Here is a 20,804-nt window from a genome sequence, read left to right on the forward strand (position 1 = left end):
ATCTCTAAGTTGATAGTCAGATGTATCCAACTGTGCTATTCCCTTTCAGACAAAACACTGCCTTTTACGCCAAGGGCCCACTCTACAAGAGGTACTGGAGCCACTCTGGCTTTCATTGCAAATGTTCCATTAAACAGTATTTGCAAAGCAGCTACATGGAGCTCTATTCACACCTTTACTCAGCACTACTGCATTGACACCCATTCCAAGACAGATACACAAGTGGGATAAGCGGTTCTAATTTGTTCGCTCATGACCCTTCTCACATCCCACCTCCTTCTCCTAACACTGCTCGCTAATCTATGCACAGCATGTGATCTAAGCCGATTCCACAAGCCTCAGAAGGGATAAATTACTCACCGTAATCGTATTTCTGATGCTTGTATCTGCTTAGATTCACATGTGCCCACTCTTCCTCCTCTTTGAGAGAAGGCGCATGGTTGCTTGTAGTCTTATCTATCTTATCTGCTTGAATACACTGTACTCACGCTACTCCTCATGCTACCTCATGTCAGAAAAAATACAATCTGAGGGACCTACACGCATGAGGGATCATGGGTACAGGGGACGTCACAATAGGGATAGTATTACTGGCACGCCCTATTTCAACACCCATTTTCGAAAAACAACTGTAATACTCTGCAGCTTCCACTAGATGTCGGCCTATGCACAGCATGTGAATCTAAGCAGATACAAGAAGCATCAGAAGTAGAATTACGGTGAGTAAAATATCCCATATATTTCATTAATTCTAGAAAGCTATATTCCAAGCTGTTTTCAACTCTTGGGAGGTTTCCCTTTGTCAAGCTTTTTGCAGACTGGTTAGCCTTGCCTCCCGTCATTTGCCTCTGCAGCGTTCAAACACCGAGAAAAAAGGGGGAACTGAGATATGGGGCGTAGTGACGTGGTATATGTACGATGCCTGATGTCACGTCCGGAGCCGACGATTGAGCACTGAGCAAGACAGATAGACGATTGATGGCCAAGTCGAGGTCCACTATGCCCCCGTCGAAAGGTTTCCGAGCCACAGAGCTGGATGAGTATATCTATCAGATGAGGAATCTGCGGGAGAACAATCCTTAGAAAGATCATTATGGTAAGTAATTTCTCCTTTCATTAGCCACTGATATGATGGTCCACTTAGCTTCACTTATTTTTTAGAAAACAAGTTTGACCTGTAGTTATGCTTTTTTCTCTGTGAACCATTGTGCAATTCATTTTTATAATGCTGTGCATAACAAGTAATTCTTATTGTTATTACTATTACTTCCATTTTAGTAATTTGGACCACCGGCCAAAGACCAGCAGTCCAGTAAGAGTGGCTGAGACGAGTGCAGGGCAGGCGATTCGCACATCTGACAGTGAACTACAAAGTAAGATTCCAAAGCAAAAGCCTTGCATACACACTTGTATTCTCCCTTGTGACCGTTCCCAGACTTAGTTCCTGTCCAAAATGTATGTAAAATTGGCTATAGTTATAAGACTTGTTAGGAACGAGTTACTTTTTGCTGCCTTCCTCCCAAAGGCTTGTGCGGGACACCCTTTCTTTCTGCTTTGTTTGGACTCCTTACCTGCTGCTTTACTTGCCTTGCCTGTCAGCTCATTCCTATGGGGAAAGTGACCAGTCCATAAGACTATCAGTACTGTGAGACTATGAGTCTCATTAAAAGTCTGGTGTTGGCCCGCTGGTAAATTCAGTGGGATACCACCAATAGGTAATACCGTTCCTGCCACTTGGTCTGCAGGAATTACGGTCAGATTACAAGTGGCTGTAAGTGCTGGAATTCCACACTCCATGGAATCCCAAAGGACTCCATGGGGGGAATTGCCAGTATTGCCAGCGCCAGTAATACCAGCATTTTTTTATGGTGTTGTGCGGGAATTACCGGCAGCTCGCAGCTACAGGTAAATCCAACCACCCACCACCAAGCTTGTAGTTTGCCGGTCCAGAAACGTGCGTAAACTTAGAATGAGACCCTATGTCTCTCTTTGTGAATTTGTTGTCTTGTTACAATTGCACACATCACCTTAAAGTAAAGTGCGTTTAGGATACTTGGTATCCTTATATCTTTTTCTTTAATGACTTTTTGGTTACTTTTACAATGTACCCAAGACAAGCTGGTGGCAGCAGTTACATTTTCTTCAATGTTTGTAACCTGTTACTCGTGCACTTTTGCATTTATCTCAAATAGCTACTAAAGGTGGTGTGGTGGATCAGGAGGACGACAACGCAGGCTCAGTTGATTCATTGCACAGCTTTATTTATTAAAGAAAAGGGTAAAGGCCTAACTTTCCATGTACTATAAAGCGTCCCTAACTAACAAAACTAGCTATGTTGCTAGTGATTTACCAGTGAATGTCTTTAAAAGAATGTGTTCACACCAACTAACCCTTCCACTGACCTAATAACTAAGGACCGGAGAATGGCTCCTTCCCCTGATGTTTATGCTTCTTGCAAGCTTCAGTTCAGTACGTTGTCTTCAAGTAGTATCAGTCTCTGGTGACTGCTTTTATCCATTCCCTAGGTTCATTCAACACTTTCTTGGGTTTTCCTCCCTTTCCTCTTTGACTAGAAATGTCAATACTCTTCTTGTTTTACTTTTTTTTTAACATAACTCTTTATTTGCATTTTCAAACAAAACAGTTCCCCATTAACTAACGCACCACCCCCTCTATACCTGCCCCCAATCCGAGAGTGATCCATGGTGCTTCCCGCTTCTCTCCATAACAGTAATCTTGTTTTACTATTTTGACTTTCTTCATGAATAATAATTTTTTCTTTTCCCCCGGTAGGGTTTTCTAGTAGTATCTCCTTTTACACTTGCTCTTTCTATCCACAGTTCACAATTTCTGAAAACATACTTTGTTCCAGCCATTTCTTCCACTTCTTCTTATTTTTTGTCTCTTCTTTATTTAGTCTTTCTTGGCAGATAAGAGTATGAACATTCCAATACTTACCTTCATTCTCTTTTCTGTGTATTAGTGTGATAATTTCCTCTCTTTCTCACTAGGCAGGTAATGAATATTCTAGTAGCGATTCCTATTTACTATTCTAGATATTAATGTGATATAGTCTTCTTTACTTGAACGAGTATGAACTTTCCAATATTAATTATTATTGGCACTTCTGTTGGTTACTCTTTGACCTTGACAATATTGATTCTCATTTGCATCACTGTGTTTTAATAATATAGTCCCTTTTCCTATACAGGTCGAGTATTGACCTTCCAATAACGATTCTTGTCTGCTTCATTGGGTTTTAATATTATAGTCTCTTTATCTGTACTTGGACGAGTAGGAGCATTTCAATAATGGTTCTCCACCCCCCTCTCGGGTCACCCTTCTTCCCTGTTACCTTTGGCTGGTAGGGATAATGTCAGCAGGTTCTCGGTTCTCTCTTGGTCGTCTCTTCGGTTCAGCAGGTTGTCTTCTATTGTTTCCTCAATGTCTCGCCATATTTGGAAGCACTCCGGTCTTTCAGTCACCGACTTGTTCTGTATTGGTATTGATTCTATCTCTGCAGTGGTGTACAAAGGAAAACATTTTAAAGGGAAAACGGTTCAACACTCCAGCTATTAAAGCCACTCTCACTACAGATGCATCACTAACAGGGTGGGGAGCTCATTTTCTTCATTAAACTGCACGTGGGGTGTGGACACAAGCATTAACCAAAAAGCATATCAACCTTTGAGAACTGCTAGCAGTCTTCAAAGCTCTTCAAGCATTCAGAGACAACAGCTAGTACAAAAGACAGTGCTCATACTATCAGATAGCACAACAGCCATATTCTACATAAACAAGCAGGGAGGTACACTCTCTCCAGGGCTTTCCAAATAAGCCCAGAACATTTGGCTGTGGGCACTGAAACACATGTTTCTCCTAGCACATGTTCCAGGGGAACACAATTCTCTGGCAGACGTACTAAGCAGAAGTGCAGAACTGCCCTTGTAACACAAATGGCAGTTGAATACAGACATCCAACACAACGTCTTCACAAACTGGGGGTTTCCATACTTAGACCTCTTTGCTACACAAGAAAATACACAATGCCTAAACTACACATCCAGGTTTCCCCAGACAAGATCCAAGGGCAATGCTCTGTTAATGAACTGCTCAGGGAGTTTTGCGTATGCTTTCCCCCAACCCCACTTCTCAACAGGATAGTCCACAAGCTACACCGGGAACAAGTAACCTTTATCCTAATCGCGCCCATGTGGGTGCCCCAAACATAGTTTTCACACCTACTGAAGATGTCTCTTTGTCCTCCAATGAAACTACCATGTCCAAATGACATGTCACAGAACCAAGGGATAACACTCCACCCATGCCCCCAGACTCTGAATTTAGCCGCTTGGCTCCTGAGGTATTAGGATTTGGTCATCTAAACCAAAGATGTATAGATATTCTAAAGGAAGCACGCAAGTCTAATACAAGACACTGCTATCTTAACAAATTGAAACGTTTTATTGTGTAAATCATGTACTGTCAATACAATTGACTGTTCACCTTCACATATAGTACACTATTTACTATATCTTTTAGCCTCTGGCTTAGTCTTCAATTCCTTAGGAGTGCTCCTAGCTGCTTGCTCAGCCTACACCACATCATCAAGTAAAGTTTCATGGTGGAAGGTGCCTGTGGTGAATGCATTCATGGGTGGTGTTAAAAAGTATACCCACCAGACAGTCCCACCCCCTTCCACACACAAATACATCACTTTGCTAGGCAAGTGCATGACCTTATATGGGATTTCCTGACCTGGCAAGGCAGGAAGGTGGCCAAACAACAATGTGGCCAAAGAACAAGCAGAAATCTTGTGGCATGGCTATTTTAGACTACTACAGTAAATGCTAATATGCACACTAGAAATAACTCAAAAACATAGTAATATTATATTTGCTGCCACCAACTTGTCTATAGGCACATATAAAACTAACCAAAAATCCCAAATGTAAAATACTAGGGTTATACAAAAGTATCCCCATTGTGCTGATATGATATGGCATTTATAAGGCACTTATACACAAGCATTGTAAGATGCTGTGTGCAATGTTAAAAAGTTACAAAAGTATAAGAGTCAAATGGGAAACTTAGTTTCCAGTACTGATAATCTGAAGGACTGATTAGTTTCCGAATAACAAAATTAGCAAAAGGCTAGGGGTGTCAGGAAACTGTGGGTGGAAGCTGTGGAATCGCTGGAGACATTAGACTTCACCTCTATCCCCGCTCTAGTCCTCATCCAACATGGCGGAAGCACGTATAAATCTATAAAAGAAGTTTTTCTCCATGCTATCTTGCGTCAATGGTTGAAATAATCATTCTAACACTGTAGTTAATGTGATACAGGATTCGCTTTTATTAGTGATAGTGTTGAGTTGTTTCTTCATATTACATTAGATAAGCGTTAAGTACACTTAAAGGCAATAGTGCGCCTTATTTATCAGCCGACACGTGTTTCGACCCGTGGCTCTTTCTCAATGCTATTGTCAAAGGTGTTGAGCCCCCTGTGGGCTCCTGGTCCTGATGTGGGTACTGTCCTGTTGACAGGCGTGGCTCCTGTTGGGCCTTGGTTTGCAGCTTCTATCCTAGGTCCGTGTTTCCACACCTAGAGCCAACCCAGATTTCATCATGTATAAATCTAGGCTCCGCCCACCTCTCGGTGCGTTGTATCTGTGTTTTCCTCTGACAGCGCTCCAATACTCGCACTCTGTGCTTTTTCTCTTGTGTACTTGTGTCAGTTACTCCTGACTTTCCCTCTGCAGTTTCCGTGTTTCATTTCTTGATACTCCGCTTTAAAACTTTTCGGCGTTTTTTTGCCTTTTATATCTTTCTTTCTGCTTGCGCGTCTCCCGCGTTATATTCCTTGTTTCATTTCACACTCCGGCGTTCTTCCGACTTCGTGTCGCTGCTCCACTCGGAGTATCGCCTTGCTTTCCGCGATCCTCCGCATCTTCCTTCCTACTTTCGGCTGCCTATAGCCATGTGTTTTCTAGTTTTCGCCATTTGGTCCGAGGTTCCTTTTGTGACTTTCCCTGAGTCACCTCTCCTTACCGACCCTTTGGCATACTCTCACCTTTCATTCCATTCTTCTTTCTAGCCTTACACTATCACTCCTTCTCTTCTTTCTACTCGTTCTAGTCTTTTCCCTTTGCATCCAGTTTTTGGGGATTCCTTCTACCAAAGAACCTTGTTATCATCTCTCGAGTTCTATCCAGTTGGACTCCACTTGCAGCAGTTCAGAACCACTGTTCTGTCTTTCCAGCCTGCATTATCCGGACCAGACTTCCTTCCTGTATGGTTGATCATCAGGGTTTTTTCTGCTCTCTGCTTTTTCCCTGATCTTGGGGCTGGCTCCCCAGGGTCCCCCGAGGGCAGGTATCCATCTCTGTCAAGGTGGCCTCCGGGGGAACCAGACCCTATTTACACGCCCGAAGGGACCACAAACTCAAGGAAAGACCGACATCTGAAAGAAGGCAGAACCGTAAGACATTGATTACAGTTACCACAGATACTTCAACTGAAGAATCAGGTGAGGAGGATTGGGAGGGTGAGCTGAAACCTGACAAGGGGAGTGAAGACTTCTCTACCCTGTAAAAAGTCAGGAGAGGTTAAAAAACAAAAGCAAAAAGTTTGGAGGTCCACAGAAATATGAAGGGACAGTTGCCAGTTGTTATAGGGTCGTGGGGATCCTCATAGGGGCATTACATTGGTAGCAATGTTCTTAATTTCTTGTCCATCTGTAACACTTATCTGAAGAATGGTACCGCTCTTCTGAATAGGTTTTTAATGGGCTTTTAAATATACTGTCCAAGCCAGATATGTACATGTCTGACGCCCTATGGAGGACCGGCATGCTGTGACCCACATGGGCCATGCAATAGTTCCCCTAGTTTTTCAGCGCCACCATGATCAATAAAAATCAATTGGGGCAAAGATGTACTTTCATGATCACCTTCCCAAACTTAGTGACACAGGAGGCTGCCTGGTCACCCATTATCACAATGATGCTGGTATCAAAATGTTCTTTACAAACAAGTAGATAGTACCTTTTACTGTTCTTGATATTCATAATCCCATTGTTGAAACCCTTGATCAGCACATGCCCAAGCAGGGGCTTGCAACTGTCAGCCACCTGCCTAGATTCTGGAATGGCACAGTCCAGAAAAAGAGTATAGAATCCATTGTTAATGTCCTTGTGGGTTTTGCCATGAAGATCAAAGTCCTCTACGTTCTGTATCATTCCTAAAACCCTATAGAGTTTTCTGGTACAGTTGAGTTTGGTATAGGGATCGAGCTCTACAATAAATGTTTTCTCGTACAACTGTCTAGTATCTGCTTTAAGTCGCTATGTATCTCGATGTTTGCAAGCATCATGGCGATGCTTTTTATGACATAAGATATGGTTTCTTAATACCTGTGAGGGAAAACCCCACATAGTATTCCCACAGGACTTCTGCTTCCCTTTTTTAATGTGTTCTGTGTATGGAGATACTGGATCCTGGTTAGCTCCGCTGCCCAAGGTCCTTTTTAAAGCTACGGTTTTGGCCAGTTTCATGGTGTAATTGGAAATGCGGTTGTTCGAAAAACTGTCTATGGAGGCGTTTTATGGTCAGGTGATCTAAAAAGATTTACTTTACCTTTCCACTTGCGTATGCTTTAGTGGGCTAGCCAAAATCCAACAATCAAAGGCAGCATTACAACCCTTCTATTTAACCAGATCTTCTTTTTTACATTCTCTTCCACTTGTTGCAATAATCTTCTCCATGCTGTACACACTAACGGGATCGGTCTTTATTTTCTGAAACTCATTGATATAAAAATCTTCTTTTAAAACCTTGTTGTTCTAGTCCATCAGACAATAAATGTGTACACCCTCCTTGTCATCTACCGCAAACCGCTCTCTCGTAAACATTTAATGGCATCTATTGGCAAACCCCACTTGCAGCTTTTAGATCCTCATGTAGTCCCCCTTTTTAAACCATGTTTTTAGCTTCTTAAAGCTGTTTCTCACAGCATGGAAGCTTCCATCACACAATTTCAACTTTGTTCCTCTGCAAATTGACAATGCTTACACATGTCCTGACTTTCACATAGCTGTTTTCTCTATATTTTGGGCAGCACAAAAGAAAGAAGCCCACAGCCATGCGAATCATGAAATTAGGTTTTGTTCCCACCTCTTTCCGAACATTTTTCTGTTGAGAAAAATAACACACTGCGGGTCATTACAACCATGCTGGTCCGGCAACAACTGTGCTGGTAAGCCTACTGGCACCGTTGTTACCGGCCAGGCATAGTACGAGCCTGAGTGCGGGTGCCGTCCCGCCCACAGACCTTTTTTTTCGGAAGCACTGGCACCGTTTTTAACGGTGCCGGTGCTTCCGTCATCCCCATTCCCATTCGAGTCCTATGGGACTTGAATGGGAATGGGGATTTACATTTTCCCCGCGTCTGACTTCCAGGAACACCAGGGTTGTAATCCCCCGGTGTTTCCAACAAGCCAGGCGCCGGAAAAAGTTGCAAGTACGGCGGCAGCCTGACGGTTTTACCGGCACGGCTACCGCCGGACTTGTAATGAGGCCCACTGTGTTCAAAGGCTAGACATCCAACAATGTTATCACCTTTTTAGTGGGGTAATTCCACCCTTGAAGGGGCATTTTCCCATATTGTTACACAAAAATTCCTTATAGCCACTCCATATGCTCAAAGAGGCTGCTATAGTTTTTGTCTTTCATATTGTCCTTATTACTCCTACTGAATCTCTCACTTGCCTCTGTTTCCCAGTAAGTGGTCCTCATTCCAACAGCAAATATCAACAGAATTAAGCCAACGGTTGGTGGTATTAAATAACATCTATTTCCCCATCACAAGAATCCTCATCAGTTGCTAGTGGATTTTGCGTTTTTTAGACGGCACCTCCACCCTCACACTCCATATGTGTCTATTCCTCATTGGACAGTCTGCATTCGCCCTACATACTGCACACTGCAGCTGCAGAGTGTCACCATAAAATCGTATGTCTTAGAGCGACAAAATTACCTTGATCATAAACAATAAATACAAATATTTTGATGCAAAAATTTAAAAAGTTATATTTAAAAAAGTTCAAAAATGTATATAAAAAGCAAAACAGCAAAAGAAATAAAGTATATTAAAAAGTAATCAAAGATGGTTTTAAAAGAGGTGGCGAATCATGACTTACGGGGAACACCTGCCACATCGCCTGTAACATGGCACCTGTTTATTAAAAATGTTTGAAATGCTGTTGCGCACGACACGGATGGCTGCCTGAAGTATAGAGCTCCGACCCTAAAAATATCCTTGCCGCTATAAATCCTTCCAGGGGCCACCCTATCGCCAGGAATATCGAGGAGTTGACGGGGCAAGGGTTACAGATAAGGAATATACAAGTTTGGTCGAAATCCATGGAGTATTTGCTGAAATATCCAGCCCAACCTCCTAAGTGCAAACATGAAGGGGAAGGAGCCGAGCGGGAGCTCCACAGGAAAACTATGTTCGCACGGAGGCGGTGTCTGGCGGAAGGCCGTGTGGGGGATGGGCAGTGACGACGCAGTAGCATTGTGGGTCCACCAGATCGCGGCGGTATCTGCCAAGAGCATATAACCACTCATCCGATGAGGGGACGGTGAACACCTACCTGCAGGGTTGTGACTGATTTATCCAACATAGTACCGCCGGGTAACAGACGAAAGGCGACGCTCTTCATAAGTATCCGGTGACCTGACGAGCCAGCAGCTCCATGGAGAGGTCACAAGCACCTTCCCGTTCACACACAAGGATCCTGCTTTTTTCTTTCTTTTTTTTTTTTTTTTGCCATCCGGAGACGAACCGTTCCCAAGGTAGGCGGGAGCATGTTGCCTCTAATGGGGCCGTGCAAACAGATGCAATCGGGGAGCGGGCGGAGAGCGAACTGCTGCGGGGTGGATGACAGTGCCGCCTCGCCCCCGTGCCGGTGAGAGGAGCAGCTACTACGGCTCCCGCAGTACAGCAGGAACTGTTCACAATATACGACGCCAGCGCTGAAAGGTGCTTCTGCCCGGGGGACCGCCGGGCGGAGACGCAAGGCAACTCGAGATCGGTAAATAAACTTTGTAAGCAAGGGAGGTAGTGCTCTGAAACGGGTCGAGATTCGAATATACACGTTCATCCTGTTGTCAGTGGCTGACGGCGCTCCGTGATTTCGCAGGGATATCCCTAAGGGCCTCCTGTGCCCTGCTCGCTGGCCACACTGGTAGAGGGAAGGGTCCAACACAGACCCAACAGGCACAGAAGAGAGGCTGAAGACAGAGTTAGAGCACACATAGCAGGTACTCGCTCCCTCCTTCATTAAACGTTACCCCAGAGGAGAAAAGGGAAACCCAGCCAAGTTGGGCACGCAGGGCTAGCGTGATAACACTGAACCCTACACACTATTAACCTGGGAATGCTCCTTTAGAAAAAACAAATCCTCATCCCACAAGTTGGGGTCCATAGAATCTGAGACTATATGCGATGAGCGGATACTGGGCAAAGCAGACCACGTCACCTGGACAATAAGTTGAGTGCAACAGTGTCACTCATACTAAGACATACTTATTCAATCTATATAAAGACAGCACCAGACAGTGCTCTGCAGCGTTGGAACCTTGACAGTATATGCGGCAGCGGAACTTCCGACCCTACCACCACCCTGCGTAAACCATCTCGCTAGGAGGGAAGGAACCTCCCAAAAAACAAAGTACTCCATCCCCAGTGCTGAACAAATGCGATGACGCGGCTTGAATGACGGCCTATGACATTGTTGATCCTCTCTGCAGCATTTGGGGGACCTGAGTGCTCAGCTGACAGAGAACCTGTAGGGTAGCTCTGGCCATAACCCTACGGAGCTATGTTAGACGCAACGCCACCAAAGTTAACGGTAGCTGGACCAAACTGGGGGATGAAACAGTGAGTAAAGCACTCCAATCAATCACTGTAGTTAAAGGCACTGGTCTTGTTGTGTGGATACCCGAACGGCATAGGCCCAAACTTTATGGAAACGTGGAAGGACACAGTCCACTCGTCAGTGGGCAGTCACACCATATGGGCCGCCACGAGAAGAAGGGTCCGGGTGCCAAAAAAACAGGCCCAATGGACTCTTTTGCCAGTTCCCAGCCCCATGGATCTGCCACAATGCCACCACCGATCAATGATAGCCAGGCAGAAAACCACCCTGATGCAAGAGAAGATCGTTTAATGACCACTGTTCAAAACGGCTTTTTAGCAGTAAATGTCAAACTGGATGATATAGTTGCCACAATTGGTTCCCTCAAAGCAAGAGTTGACAAGAAGAGTGCCTGCATCACGGACGCGTAGAACAGAATTAATACAAATGAAGACACGATAACTTAGCACAGCCGAGACATTGCACAACTCAAGAACGACCTGCACAGAACCCAGAACAAATGTGAGGATCTAGAATCGAGGTCCAGAAGAGATAACATCCAGATTGTTGGAATTTCGGAATCTTTCTGTAAAGGCCCAATGGAGGGTATGGTGGAAACGCTCCTGAAAACCCTCTTGGGTGCAGAATCCTTCACAGAACACTTTCTTGTTGAAAGAGCCCACCGGACTCTGGCAGCGCCTCCCAAACCGGGCGCACCACCCCGCACAATCATTGCCCGCTCCTCAACTATATGGATAGAGACACGATCTTGAGGCTGTCCAGAGAGAAAGGCACCTTGTTCTAAGAGGAGAACAGGGTACACATTTACCCGGATTTTTCAGCGAACATTCAGACAAAGAGAAGATCATACGAACCGGTCATGAGGCTACTTAGACTGCGCCACGTCCCATACGCCCTCATCTTCCCGGCAAAGATGAGAATTCAACATGGAGGAAGGGCACATTTCTTTGAAAATCCAGCCGATGCCATGGCCTACGTGGAGGCGTCCATTCCCCTGCCCCCCAGAGACCGAGCAGTGGACCAAAATGTATGACTACGACCGGCCGAGGAAAGACAAGACCCTGCTGATTGAGAGATAACCGCAGACATATCCTTTGCAATGATTATAACCCTCAATAATGAAGGGTGGCTCTGAACGATGACTGAATGTTGAGGGTCGTGGGCCTCTGTTGAAGGCGGCCATGTAGCTTCAACAGGTGACCCTCAGGAGAACTCCAGAAGTTTTAAGGGGATGCCTTTTGGGATGTTTTCGATGCTCAGGGGGCGGCGTTATCAAGTTGGGGTCGATGATGCGGGTAGGGGGAAAAACAGATGGGGGGGCTGAGTTCTATTACGTTATTGTATGAGGCGGGTGGAGGGCAGTTGGGATGTTGGTACCAAGTTGAAACAGTACACTATTGAAAACTCTGTGATCAGAGTCGCATGCTACACCTATGTTGGAAAAGTAGAGATAATCACAAATGACCGCAGAACACATACATGGCACAGAGTAGGGCAACTGCGAAAGGGCTGAGAGTCAAACTCCTTACATGGAATGTCCGAGGGCTTAACAACCCTGCTAAATCAAGGAGGGTTGGAGCGTATGTGGCCAGGCATCATCCACACATTATTATGCTACAAGAAACGCACGCACTCCAGAAAGTTAACTCTGTCCTCCTGCAGGACTTGGGCAAACAGAGATATTATACAGAATATTCTACCCAGGCAAGAGGGGTTCTCACACTAATACATCCCTATATTTGTTTCCAATTCATTAAGAGCAAAATCGACACACAAGGCGGATATGTTATTGTGTGGGGCAAGGAAATGGTATTGGTAAATATATTTGGCCCAAATATTGATGACCCTGAATTTTATACTACTACTTTGAACGAGACAGGCACGTTGGACAGTGAATATGTACTATTGGGGGGAGGAGGGATTTTAATACCTTTCTAGAAATCTCCCTAGACCCGTCTGCAAGTAAACATAGAACACCAACCAGAACAGCCACTACACTAGATCAGATTTTGACACAGATGTCCCTGCTGGATGCGTGGACGACACTGCACCTGCTGGAAATGCACTATACATTTTATTCCTCTGTACACGATACTGAGTATTGATTGCTGGTTTGTTTCCACGCACCTTTCCAGTATGATTGACAATTGCGAGATACACCCTCGCACACTGTCGGACCATTCTCCAATATCCCTAGAAATATTGTTTGATAATATAAAACCTCCAGCTAGAAGGTGGAGAATGCCACCCGATGTCCTGAAAGACCCCAATGTCGCAGAAGCACTCCATATTGAAAGTGAAGAATTTTTTTAGATTAACAAGGGGTCTGTAGACAAGAGCGCAGCGCTATGGTAAACCTTTAAGGTCTGGGTGAGGGGGGTCCTGATCTCTAAATCTACCGGTTTATTGAAGACGGTTAGGCCAGAACTGGGAGAGGTGGAGAAAAAGCTAAGAGATCTAGAGCTACGATATAGTGTCACCCACGAAAAAAAAGACCTTGGCGGAGATCAATAGTCTACTACAGGAATTCAATAAATTAGCGGCCAGGGAGTTATTATAAGTTATTGGCTAATCCCCTCAAGGTATGCCGCTACGGCAAAGGCAATAAAGCAGGCCGCTCTCTTGCAAATCTGTAGAAGGCTGAACAATATCATGCTCCGATCTCCGGCATAGTTGCGAGAGACGGCACTGTGATTACTAGTGAGGAAGGTATTGTGGAAATGTTGATTTTATCTGTTAATCAGTTCATAACAATATGGCTTACAGTAATTTACAGTATTAACACAGAGTTTACCGAATGCTATTCGGAACTATACTCCAATCATGATATGAGACCTGCTAGTGATATGGAGAACTATCTGAATTCAATAACACTCCCTAAACTCCAGCTAGACGAAAGGCTAGCTCTGGAGAAACCAATGACTCTGGAGGAAATAACGGAGGCAATTAAAGTTTTGTCCTCCGGGAAGGCACCAGGATCGGATGGACTTGGCACGGAGCTCTATAAGGAGTACTGTGCCGAACTTGTCCCCTTAATACTTTTGGTGTGGGAGGAGGTGATTGAACAGGGAACTCTCCCGGGTTCTATGAGGGAGGCCATTAAAACAGTACTGTTGAAACTGAGATGCCCAGCCCACAACATGTCTTCCTATAGACCTCTCCCGCTAATAAACTGTGACGCTAAAATGTTCGCTAAAGCTCTGGCCACAAGGCTCCTACCTTACATGCCCCGACTGGTCCACCCGGACCAATGTGGCTTCATTCCGACAAGATCAACTGCATTACATTTGCGCAGACTGTTTGGGGTAATGGCTCAAATTAAGCCTGAGGCTCAGGCAGTGGTTATATATATATATATATATATATATATATATATATATATATATATATATTTCCTAAAGAAAAGGAAGAAATGCAGGTTGCACTCCTGAAAGCAGCTGAGAAATGTGCATCAAATCTCAGCAGAAAAAGGCACAACAGCAGGTCCAGGCAGCACGAAAGTATCTTTAATGTTTAAAGTGCATTAGAAAAGGGAAAAGCCTGGGTAACAGACGACACGATTCGCGGTATTCTGACCGCTTGTGCACGTAGGTAGGGGCGGTAACACAGAAACAGAACTACTTTTATATGCTATACAAAACTCTATGGTACAATCATAGAGTTGCCCAATTCTTGTGTCAGTGATAGTAGTAAGCGTCTGGCAGCCATATTTTAACATGCTAAAGTAGCACAGTGTTATATGCATTAGTAAAGCCAACTGGCTTCTGCAATCTCAAAACCTTAATAGTAACGTAATGCAATTAAAAGTATTGGAAAACTTTTGCATGGCTGCTGCAATTACATAAACTGTGGAAGAAAAAACGGGGGGGGGGAATATATATATATTGGTTCACTGTGCTAGAAAAGTTTGGCATAGGCCAATACTTTATAAAAATGTGTCAAGTTGCTTTATTCTGGGGCGGGAGCCAAGGTGCTTAACAACCGTACTATCTCACACACCTTTAAACTGGGTAGAGGAACGAGACAGGGTTGCCCGTTCTCCCCTATACTATTTGCCCTCACAATAGAACCGGTGGCGGCCGCAGTCAGGCAGAATCAGAGAAAAAGGGGAATCAAAATGGCAGGAATGAACCAGCCTATATCATTATATGTGGATGATGCGCTATTGTATATCCGAGAACCCGAAACCAATCTTTGCCCCGCTATGGAAATTATACAGGAGTTCACAGAGTACTCGGGTTACAAAATGAATGACTCCAAGTCTGAAATCTTCCCCCTGACTTCCTCCACCACATCTGGCGGGGTAGGCAATTTTTTGATAAACTACGTTCCTTAGTCATAGCGTTTGTCTCGAATGGTGGTACGGCCAGGATGAAGTGGGAGAAAATGGTGGAACCATACAATACAGGAGGTATAGCGACCCCGGATTTCGAATTGTGCTATCTAGTAGCGCAAGCCCAATACGCCAAACACTGGTATGACCCATTGCACACTGCACCACATATCCCTATAGAACGACACGCCACTCTCCCGATAGACTTACGCGCCATATTATTTACAACGCATTACAAAGATGAATGCAGTTTTGACCCAGTTAACGCAACAGTCCATGCCTGGTCTAGAATCTATAGGAGGTTAAAACTCGAAGTAACTTACAACCCTGATGCTCCTCTTTGGAACTTTCCCGATATACCACCGTCATTTGATACTGATATACAGAAGACATGGGATCCCGACAGGGAAATAAAAATGCGGGATATGTTTCCTAATGGGAAGTTTGTCACCCCAGAAGATTTTGTTGCCTCTGTGGGGGGAGGGCAGCTGAGAATGCTGCAAAACCATCGGATAAAGAGGGCATTCAAAAAGAGGTGGCTGCTATTTCCGGATGAGCCGCTATCACATGAATGTCTTACATCACTGTCCTCGCAGTCTGGGACCAGTGTCTCTAAATTATAGGCGATAGTACAAACACACACACCCACACTTAATACGATAAAGGGCTCATGGGAGGCAGACATGGAGACCACAATACGAGGCAGGAAATGGTCAAGATACTCCGCACTATCCAAGACAGTATCACTTAATGCCGGACTTCGATTAATCCAGTTTAAGGTATTAAATAAACTGCCCTATACGCCGGCCAAGATTGCTAAATTTACAGGGAACGTTCCAGGGGACTGCCAGAAATGTAGAGAGCTAGCAGCTGACTCACTCCATATGCACTGGAGCTGCCCACCTATCCTTAAATTTTGGGGCGAGGTGGCCGAGATAATAGAGGAAATCACACAGATACCAGCTGACCTCACACCCCAGAAATAACCAGAAGACTGTTCAATGTGACATGTGTTATGGCTAAAAAGTTTATATTACAGAACTGGAAAAGCCAGTATGCACCAAACATAAATCAATTCCCCAAAGAACTTACGTTTATTAACGAATGCGAGGAGCAGTATGTAATGACTCTACCGAGGACGAATCGTCCCAAAGATATATGGACTCCGTTTAGGTTATATCTAAGCGATATGGTGTCAGATGAAGGTAGCCCCTCAAGGCGCTGATGTAAGTCTGATGCTGTATAATGTGTGTTTTATTATATGATTAAGATACTCATCTCTGTTGAACCTGATTGCAAATTTGTTCTTAAGTGTTGCTGCGATGTTGTGAACCACAATCAATAAAGTAAAAAAAAAAAAATTGAAATGCCTATTCCGGCAACTCATTGCCTAAGGTGCAGTCTTCCAGGGGTGTTGTGGTGTTCAGGGTAAGAAAGTTGTCACTGTACTCAGTAACATGTACTTCGTTCCCTTGCTATACCTAACTGTAAACAAGTTGACTTCCAAAGGGGGGTGGTTTGTCAGGATTTAGGTACATTTAGCACCCAACGCTTGCCACTGTTGTGTTTCGGTCCAGGACAGATGTGGATGTGCTCCCTCTGTGGTGGGTGCATTGAAGTGGGCTTGCTTTTACAGTACACAGGCAGTTTGAGCCATCACATGAGAGCCAGAGTGGCCACAATGGAACAATGCAAAGATGAGGTGCTTCAGTCCCAGACAATGCCAACATTGTGGTGTTGTCAAGCACTGCCTCTGCCAGACAGAAAGCAGGCTGAAGTCATAGTGTAAATGACCACACACACTCACTACAAGAGTCGAGGCAGCCATCACATTATACTGCAATTTCAGATTGTGAAAGGAGGTGATAGTTATAGCCATCGGTGGCCGGGCTGCATATAAATAAGCAGTCCGCCTCCTATTTTCTTAGCGTTGGCAGTGTAATAGTTGCTGTTTCAAGTTCTTTCAGGGTTGTGGACACATGAGAGCCGGGGGCCCACAGTGGTACAGTGCAAAGATGGATTGTGGACAGGTTTTTACAAGGTGTAAATACAAGTTCTTTGTTCAACAGAAATGGTGAAATGGCTTCTGTTTTATTTGGTAATGCTATCGGTTGGTCTACTTTGTTAGCTATGTAACAAGAGCTCAAATCCCTGTAGCAAATATTAAGAACCAAATTCACTGCTGGCCCTTATAGAATCCATGAGTATCCAACTTACATTGTATTATGGTTTTAAATTGAGTGACATTTAGAAGAAAAGATGAGGCAACTGTAGCTTTTTATTGCAGTGTTTACTACCGTTGTACTTTATAGAACATATTCTGAACATTGCTCTCAGTTGCCAACACCTTGCATGTTTCTTTGATTGCACATTTTGTGTCACTCGGTGGCAGGGGAAGAAGAACCATAGTGTTCCATGGTGAACAGAATCCCTTTAGGTTACTAATTTATATATTCTTTAAGTGTCCAGGTCTAACTTCCATTTCTCCTGTGGAACATAATCATTATACAACCTGTCCTGGCAGTAAAGCCCAACCTCTCCGCACACACTGTCCAATGGGTTCTTTCTTTACCATCATTTGTGGTAATTTGTTTGGCTCAGGTCAGGTATACCTACGTTATATTATTATTTAACTGATCCAGTGGACAGGATTTATAGGATATGGAGACTTTCATCTCAGAATATTGTGCCATACAACTCTGATTTTAGTAATCAAATTACGTGCATGCAGCCATAAAGCTTCCAACAGTGCAATACTGATTTCCTTTCTGTTCTCTAATTGTCAAGTATTTTTGCACAGTGAGTTAGTCCACTTAAATCAGAAGTGCACTTTGAAGTACCTTTGATCCTTGATTTGTAGATATAAGAATTTGTCAAGTCTGTCATTCTCACTCCGTTGGGTAAATTGTAGAAATGTGGCCCTATTGTAACTTCATTTAATTTTCCAAGTATTGGGTTGTTGTTGCAACTTAGTTTGTGCAGGGAAAACCTTGATGAAAGAGCAGAAGAACTCATATGTCTTATTTTTAATTTGTTTTAGCGAAAAAGACATCTGCAGTTCTGTCCTATTTCCGTGGATCAGGAGGAAAGAGCCCTGACCTGTCTTCCCAAAGGAAAGAGACATTACACGGTGCAGATAGTGCCTACTACCAAGTCGGGCAGATTGGAAAAGAGGGAGCAGAGAACCAAGGAGCTGAGCCTCCAGGTATCTTCAAAGCACCTGTTTTGCAGCTCAGCAACTTAACTGACAGTACCAACCGTTCAGAAGGCAAAGACATGCTAGCAGGCTCCATCCCTTTCCTTTCAAGGATGCTATGTTCTTAGCAGATCCCCTGCTCTCTGTGTCCCTTTATATCAGCAAATTGTTTTGGTAACCTTTTCATTGTCAGGGCACAAAAGATGATAGTGATTGTGGCTCAGCTGGCATCACTGAAAAGACAACCCTCCCACCGCCCTCTTCAGCATATGCACCATACACCATTTCCTCAGTGGTATGTGTGCCTTTCCAATGGCCACATCCTGACACTAATTTACTAATTTGTTAGCACCTTAATTTGCAATAGCAGACACCACATTGATCCACCCAATTTTGAGAAGTGTTGTGACCAAGGGCCTCATTACAAGTCTGGCGGTAACCGAGCCGGAAAAATTGGCAGGTTACCGCCGGACTCGTAATACCATTCCGCCTCCGTGATTCCCGGAATCACCGGGGCATTACAACCCCGGTGATCCCGGTAATTCAGGAGGCGGAATTCGGTAAATCCCTATTCCCATGGAGTCCAATAGGACTCCATGGGAATGGGGAAGTGGAAACACCAGCACCATGTTGTAATGGGGCCGGTGTTTCCAAGTCCTCCTGCAGGCGGGTGGTGTTAAACCCGCCAGGTCAGACCTGGCGGGAGTGACACCTCCCGCCTGCAGGACACGGAATCAGCCGGTCCGGAAAGAACAGTGGTGGCGGATTTACCACCACCGTTCTTTCCAGACCCACTGACTCGTAATGAGGACCCAAATCTTTTATTTATTCATTATTTAGGTGACACTGTCAAAAGGGTTGCTGTAGTAGCTATTCGAAGTGATAACCATGATAATGGCATGTGTACCAACAAATAGCAGTGTCTTTCCCGAACAGTATAATATTTTACCCTGGTTCCTAATTTGTCTAGCCTTCTACATGCAGACTGTTGTCTTCTGAGAATGTTTGTCACCACCCTGAAGAGATAACATTTTAGGTAACTCATACATGTGTACTTATTCAGACCCGGTTGCAGCCAGGAAGTAGTCTAGTTTCCCTACACAGTGAAAGCCCAAGGTACTGCTATTGCTCTAGCTGTGAAAATGTTTGTAGGTCTCACCTGCAAATGGGAGTGTTTGCATGTGTTTGCTTTTGGAAATAAGATGTTTATAATTGTTGGTATTATCTATATTTTTAAGGCATGTAACTTAGTCGCAGACTATAGATGTACTTCTGGTTTTGAACAGCAGACGCAGACAACCAATTTAAATTAATAATTTGTCTAGTCAGGAATCTTAATTGAAACATGCTTAAGAATAGGTTTGTCATTTTTATTTTGAAAAACGTTTGCACTTTAATGATATTGAAATATACTTGTGTATATTATTTGTTTTTTAAAAAAAAGGTGAATGTACATGGAATTTGTCACCCACGCAAATAAAGCCTTTGTTAGGCTCAGATTGCAATATGGCACTACCGGGAATTGAGGAATGCCAGAGGACATATTTGAGAAGCCCCAACGAGCATATTGAAGCAGCGTTACTGGCATATGCAAAATTGTGCAAAATTGTGCGACCAGCATGTGGAAAAGTGTAGCAGCACCCAGCACCCAGCATGTGTTTGACCAGCACAACAGTGTTAATGGCAGCCAGTTACTCAGGAAACATGGGTTTTGGAAGTAAGTCATACACTCTGCTCCTGCTCTCGCAACTGACATGCACATAACTTCAGGGTAGAGGGTTAAGGGGAAAAGACGGTGCACATGAGTTCTTTAAGTTAGAAAAAGAATGTCAGTATGATGTAAATGCATCCCTCAATCCCCCCCCTGGTTTGACCAGAATTGAAAATTGACAATGCCTAAGGCGGATCCAAGGTAGTTCCAAAGAGCCAGCCATCAGCACAGGGTCCTACCAGATGAAGAGTAGCTAGAAAGCTGTGCCAATAAAAGACAACGCACATCAAAATATTTTAATAGCTGGAGCTCAAAGAAAGTAGCTGAAAAGAATAAAAGAGATGACAAGGCAATGCTGTTCACAAAGAAACACTGGATAAGAACTGGCAATACTTGTGGGGAACTCGCACAGCTTGCAGTGTTGCCTGAAATTATGCTTCGAATGGATTGTGGCCTCCCACGTATTCCTCATCTTTGATATTCGATATCCAGCTTTAGCTGGTTTGGAGAGAAAAATTTGGCAGAGGGCGCTGTGCATCAATGCTGTCGACTCAAATGTCCCTTGAGGGCCTCAGTCTCGAGGATGATGTCATTGAAGGTATATATGGTACGCGAAGCACCC

The 20,804-nt window shown here is 44.2% G+C and overlaps 1 protein-coding gene across 6 annotated transcripts in view; it reads left to right on the plus strand.

Moving 5' to 3' along the window:
- The window catches only part of PIKFYVE (phosphoinositide kinase, FYVE-type zinc finger containing), a 1,728,392-nt gene that overhangs the window by 1,379,996 nt on the left and 327,592 nt on the right, over positions 1-20,804 (plus strand). For 5 of the 6 annotated variants that reach the window (XM_069615606.1, XM_069615608.1, XM_069615605.1 and 2 more), the window contains 2 exons: positions 1,279-1,373; positions 18,316-18,480. In XM_069615606.1, coding sequence (XP_069471707.1) covers positions 1,279-1,373; positions 18,316-18,480 — 260 coding nt within the window. The remainder of the gene's footprint in view (positions 1-1,278; positions 1,374-18,315; positions 18,481-20,804) is intronic. The other variant, XM_069615609.1, reaches the window with a different exon arrangement.

The sequence above is a fragment of the Ambystoma mexicanum genome, chromosome 9 (assembly GCF_040938575.1).
Source record: "Ambystoma mexicanum isolate Mex_15411 chromosome 9, UKY_AmexF1_1, whole genome shotgun sequence".
Taxonomy (NCBI): Eukaryota; Metazoa; Chordata; class Amphibia; order Caudata; family Ambystomatidae; genus Ambystoma; species Ambystoma mexicanum.